General features: G+C 51.0%; 1 protein-coding gene across 1 annotated transcript in view; it reads right to left on the minus strand.

Moving 5' to 3' along the window:
• The window catches only part of PELI2 (pellino E3 ubiquitin protein ligase family member 2), a 159,205-nt gene extending 156,285 nt beyond the window's left edge, over window positions 1-2,920 (minus strand). Inside the window, exon 1 of the mRNA XM_045566622.1 lies at window positions 2,578-2,920. Within this exon, the coding sequence (XP_045422578.1) occupies window positions 2,578-2,654 (77 nt within the window). The 5' untranslated portion in view covers window positions 2,655-2,920. The remainder of the gene's footprint in view (window positions 1-2,577) is intronic.
• Between the last annotated feature and the right edge of the window lie 3,080 nt (window positions 2,921-6,000).

Here is a 6,000-nt window from a genome sequence, read left to right on the forward strand (position 1 = left end):
TCTGCTCTCCAGGATTTCCTAGTAATGTTTTACCATGAAATTCAAAACAGAACAAAAAGGAGTCATACAACAACTTTTTTAAAAAGCATTATATTTTACAAGCAAAAGCTTCTATCAATATGAAACGCTGGGCATTTTTAGACCTCAAGAATAATTTCATCAATAAGAAAATGTACTAGAAATTCTGTATTTACCAATATTTATGTCCCAGAGGACCAGACATGCAAAGTTGATATTAATTTTTATTTAAATGTTATTCTTTTAAGAGGGAAAGCACTGTCTCAAGTCCTAAGAGTGGGAATATGAATTAAAAAGGATGTCTTTAAAAATATACCTACTATTTCACCGCACTTTCAATGTATTCAATACTGCTAGAGTCAGAAACCTACTCTCAAAAAAAAAAGAGACTACAATCCAAGCATTCAAAACCCAGACTAGCATCCTCTACTCACATTTCACTTCTTCAGAGAGAACTTCCCTGACCTGAGAGCTGAGGAAAGCAATACCCACCTAAAGCAGTCATTCTTTAAGTTTACCGACTTCTGTTCAGAACGTGGCAACACCTGAAATTGTCATTTATTATCCATTTGTTTACACATTTCTGTTTATGCATGTCACTCCACGTGGAAATGAAAGGTCCTTGTTCTCTGCTGGATCCCCAATGCGTGAACAGTGCTGGCACATAGTGGGTGCATGAATAACTGCTGAGTGTCTGGCTCAAAATATTAGGTAAGTGCCAACTATGTCATTAGCAAGGGCAGAGCACATGCCAATTGGCAAGGCATTTCCACAGCCTCCTGAGAAGTAAGCCCATGATGCGAAGACAATCCAGGGTATAAATCCTTTCCGTGGCTTTGGAATGCCCTGCACTTCCAGCTATGAACACAAAACCTCTCCAGGCCCACTCACCCACTGCTTTTCTGAAACATCTCAACAATGATTTCCTGAAAAGGAAATAATGAGATAAAGTTCTGGCATAAGTTACAGTTCCGTGTCAAGTTCACAGTGTTAAACATACTTTGAAGCCAGCCACACAAGCAAAACCAAACTCCACAAAATTAGGTTGGGCTGAAGCTACATAAGACAGACTAAATAAACTGCGGCTTTTTCCCTGTCATTCCTCCCTCCTTCCAGAGAACCCTGACATTTGTCTTTTAGGTGCAATTAAGATGCAGGTGAGACAAACGCTTGTCTGCAAACAGCTTCAAAATAAGTGAGGAGATTTCCAATACTATCCTACTTAACACACTAGCAACAAGGTGAGGAAGCCTAGGAAACTTTGAGTTAGACTGTGTCTAGAAGCTTCTCTTAAAAACTCTCTTTAAGATTATTTTTAGGTCGGCAGTTACTTCAAGGTACTCAGTTATCAAAACACGTTTGTCAAAGTTCCCTGAGTTCTTCCATACCCGTGACTCCTCCTGTGTGTGCTAAGCCCACCTATCAGCACCAACGATGATCTGAATACAGGTCTTTCAACACAGAAGGACAAAAGCGCGGGTTCCCAGGAGCGACACGTCCAAAGGAAAAAATAATCCTTTCTCCTCCAACACTAAACCCAAGTTGCTCCTTCCCTCAGTTTCCTGCACTTTCCCCCTCCCCCTTCCACTCCCCTTTCACTGCCCACTTTATCCTGCTCTAATCCCGCGAAGCCTCTCTCCCGGCTTATTAAGGGTAAACAATAGAAATGTCACAAGGAAACTCAGGAAGTAGATGAAGTCTCTAATTGCTGCCGTTTAACGATTGCAGATAATTACTATCTTCAAAATGTGGTTTTCACCAGCGGAGAGGGAGCCGAGGCGGGCGAGGCTGGCGAGCCCCCCGCCGCCCGGGGGGCATCTGCGTGGCCGGGGACCGAGGGACCAAGGGGATGCGGCCTGCGCACCGCGGCCAGGCCCAGCGCAGCCGCGTCCCTGCCCCTTCCCTCCAGGACGCTCCCGGCGGGCAGAAGCTAAGGGCCGGCCAGCCCGCCCGGGTCACAGACAGTTCACTGCCCTCCGGCTGCGGCTGCCCGCGGCGGTCATCGCAACAGTACGCGAAGCACAGCCCGCGGATCGCACGGCGGCGGCGGCCCGAGCCCACAGCGCGGCGCCCGGAGTTCTGGAGACCCGGGCCCGGGGTCTGCGGGGGTCACGAGGCGCCCGGGGATCGGCCAGTCTCCTGGCTTCGCGAACCCACCCCGCGAGGCGTCCGTCACGGCGGCGCCTCACCCCGGGGTCCTACCCGCCCTCCCCGGCCCTGGGCGCCGTCCAGACCCGGCACGGGAAGTCGAGCCCCTGCCCCCCGCGGTTCGGCGCGGACCCAGCGCCCGAGCGCTGCGCCCGGCAAGCTCGCCCGAGTCCCCGCCGCCACTTCCTCGGCCGAGTCCTCCGCGCGGACAGCGCAGCCCGGCGCCAGCCGCAACGCCCCGCGCGCGCGCTGATGGGGGGCAACGGCCCCGCGGTCGCCGTCCGGGCCCTCCCGCCGCCCGGAGCGCCCGGCGGTCCCCAGCGCTCGCCCAAGCCGCCCCCCGGCCCCGCTCCAGGACGCGGTCGCCCGCCCCCCGCCCCGCTGCCCCGGGCTGGAGATCGCGGCACTCACCCCAGTACCACCAGCTCCCCGTATTTCACCGGCTCCTTATTGGGGGCGCAGTGCTCCTCCTGGCCGGGGGAAAACATGGAGCCCCCGCTCGGCCGCCGCCGTCGCCTCCGCTGCGATCCCCGCCGAATCCGCGCCGCCGCTACAATCCCATCCCGAGAAGGGAGTGAGCGCGCCGGGGAAGGGCACGGCGGCGAAGGGGGCGCGGGGCGGCCAGTCCCGCGGCTGCTCCGTCGTGGCTGCGGGGCTGCCCCGCCTGGCTCTCCGGGGCTCCGCGCGTCGCGGCCGCCCCGAGCCAGACCCGGCAACAAATGGGACAGGGCAGCAGGAGGACCTGCCCGCGCCGAGCGCCGCCGCCGCCACTGCCGCCGCCGCCGCCGCCTGAGCCTCGCAGGAGGGAGGGCGGGAGGGAGCGGGCGAGGGCGGGGCGGGGGCAGCGCGTGGGGGAGGGGCGGGGGCGGGAGCGCGGGGCGGCCCGGGCGGCGCGCGGGCAGGTGGGAGCCGCCCCGCCCCCCGCGGAGAGCGCCGCCCGCCCCCGCCCCCGCCCCCGCCCCCGGCCCGCTGGGCGCCCCCTGCCCGGCGCTTGGGGCCGCCGGGCCCACTCAAGCCCCCTCGGGCGGGGCGGCGGATCGGCCCCGGTGTTATGTAAACATAGAGTAAAAGGGAAAGGAAGTTCTTAAAGGAGCAGCTCTATTTTTTTTTCTTGCTTCCTTCCCCAAACTTAGAGCGCGGGGTCCTCAGCCCTCGCCGCCGAGCTCCTTGGCCGCCGAAGGCTGCGCGGGAGACCCCGGAAGCGCAGCGGCCGAGGCGCCCGAGCCCAGCCTACGTTTTCCCGGGTTTGGATGGGTGGAAATAACGTCCTCTCTGGGTGTAAGAGCGCCTTGTCGCCGACTGTAGGTCCTGGTATACGTCCGGAGGTGTCGCGCACGTGCACCTGGATGCCTCCTCCTCCAAAACCAAGTCCGCCAAAGCTGGGAGGTGTTTAGAAAATTGGAGGGCTTCGCTAACGGGTGCTGGAGCGGAGGGAGTTTTGAAGGCACGTGGAGCACCATGGTACAGGATGTTGCTACCCCGCTTTGTCATCAGCAGAGCTTCACATGGCTTTTGAAAAGCATTTTTTAAAATTGTTTTTTAATCCATACTCTATCCACTTTCCCCGTGCCTTCTTTCAATCCCTAAGGAATCTAAGAGAAAATTACCTGGGTGGATTTTTTAGTGACTAGAACTGTTTCTTTATTATTAATATCATGATTTAATCAAGTCACTATGTTTTTTGTATTTTTTAAAATAGTTATTACTACGGTTTTAAAATACTGTAGACCATAATAGTTTTACTGACTGCTGGTTTTCATCATACACGATTTTATTGTTTAACATTTATTAAGCACTCATAGCATGCTAGAAACTCTACATATTATTGCCAGTCACTGCCTATCACAACTGTTAAATATTCAAAGAAATAAATACTGCAAAAGCTACCGTATGTATAAATAGCGACTGGTTGGCTATGACCCGAAGTAAAGGGCTAGAAAAAAAATAATTGCATCTGTAGCCTCCCATTCCACTGTTCAGCACTCTGTGTGTAACATTCTCTGACGGGTTATTACTCTAGTGACATGATGCTTCCCGTAATTTCACTTCAGTTAGTAACTGATTCTTTTTTAAATTAAAGCTTTAGAAATAAATTATTCCAAAGTAACTAAAGCCACACCACTGGTAAGCCCAAAATAAATTTTATTAAACAGTTCATTTATTTCAGCTTATTATAGAAATTCTATATTTCAACTGATATAGCTGTTCTGCACATTTTAAATATCCTTTGTATTTTTTATGTATTAAGAAAAATTTGTTATAGTTTTAACCAACAATCCATTAAAGGGTTGAATTCTTTCTCCTCACAAGTGTCAGTGTGAATTTCCGTCTGAATTTCTGCTTGATTAATGTTGTCTTCATCTACTATATGCCCCTACTTACCACATGGATGTGCTTCTCTCAAAGATTGTCAGAATCATGGCGCAGTTGTGCAAGCCGCCCTGACTTCTCTATAGGCCTCTTCTCTTGCTGTTCTGCTCTCTAGGCTAGAATTACCTCCTTCCCCCCTTCTCTCTTGGCATGCTGTGCTTTTGTGCATTGCATTACACTGTTCTGGCTCCATTTCCTCCTTGCTGTGTTCTGCATCTGCTCTTAGGAAGATGGAAACAAATATTTATTAACCTCCTACTAAGTTCCAAACACTAGACTGAGAGTTTCCCATAGGATATACCAGTCTTGCAAGGCCCTCCATGCTAGCTATCTGCCCATGGCACCCCTGACTTCCAGAGGGGGTTCTCTCTCTGTCTACTCTCCCAGCACGTCTTTCATCATGTTTATAGTGCTTAATCAGGTCTGTCTTTATCAGAGTCAACTATAGGAAGTGTTGCTTTGAATGAGTTTTTCTGTCAATGGAGGCTTTTTATGCTAGGCAGCTCAAGGCTAGTAGATCAGTTCTGTGAATCACTCTGAGCCCTGAAAGCTTCTGACTGGTAAGAGCAATTCTATTGATCAGAGTCGGGAATACATACAGGGGCCAGGCATGGAAATCCAAATGAGCAAATGGGCTGAGTGGGGACTATGGCACATTGGTGGGTCTGTGCCATTTAAAGGGGCATCTGCCACTCATCTCTAGCTGATTGTTGCCATGTGGCAATGACAGCTCATTCTTGCTAGATTTAATTTTTTTAAAAGCCTCAAATCCTGATTATGCCAAATCTCCCAATTTTTAACTGTTGGCAACTCATTCAAGCTTTTTAATTTTCTTTAAATACAGCATGAGCCTATCAAAACCATGTCTATTTTCTAGACTGTGCCCAAGGTCCCCAAATTTGCTTTCTCTGATTTCAAGGGAAAAAAATATGAATAAAGGTAAAAAGAACACTTCTCAAGTGAAATCAAATGGTGAGGCTGGCGGGAAGGGGATTAATACTACTTGATTTTCTCAGAGAGTTAGCAGTGTATGTTCCTACAGAAGCCCACTCGATCCTTCCCATGCCCATCCCTTGTCAGAGTTACCTGCTCACAGCTTAAATGAATTAGAACATGACCCCCACTATCCCCAGCTAATATTAAGAATCTGATTGTAGCATGAATTTATCCCCTCTGGAATGTAATTGTTTTAGTTAGTAGCTCCAGGCTGGTGGGACAATCTGGCTATGCCATCTGCCAGCCCACTGAAAGCCTGGGTGGGTTTGGCTGCCTTGACTGACAGGGCAGACCCTTCTGTGCCCTCCCTGCTCGCCATTATATTTATGTGCCCACTAGACCACTGTCCTGAAGAGGATGACCCACCCACATTCCAGAGGGAGTTGATGCTATTTCTTGGGCTACCAGAGACCGTATGTTTACTATACAAACAAATAATGTAAAGTTTTCTCTTGATTTCTCCTCCTG

This window comes from Lemur catta, chromosome 1, assembly GCF_020740605.2.
Source record: "Lemur catta isolate mLemCat1 chromosome 1, mLemCat1.pri, whole genome shotgun sequence".
NCBI classification, from domain to species: Eukaryota; Metazoa; Chordata; class Mammalia; order Primates; family Lemuridae; genus Lemur; species Lemur catta.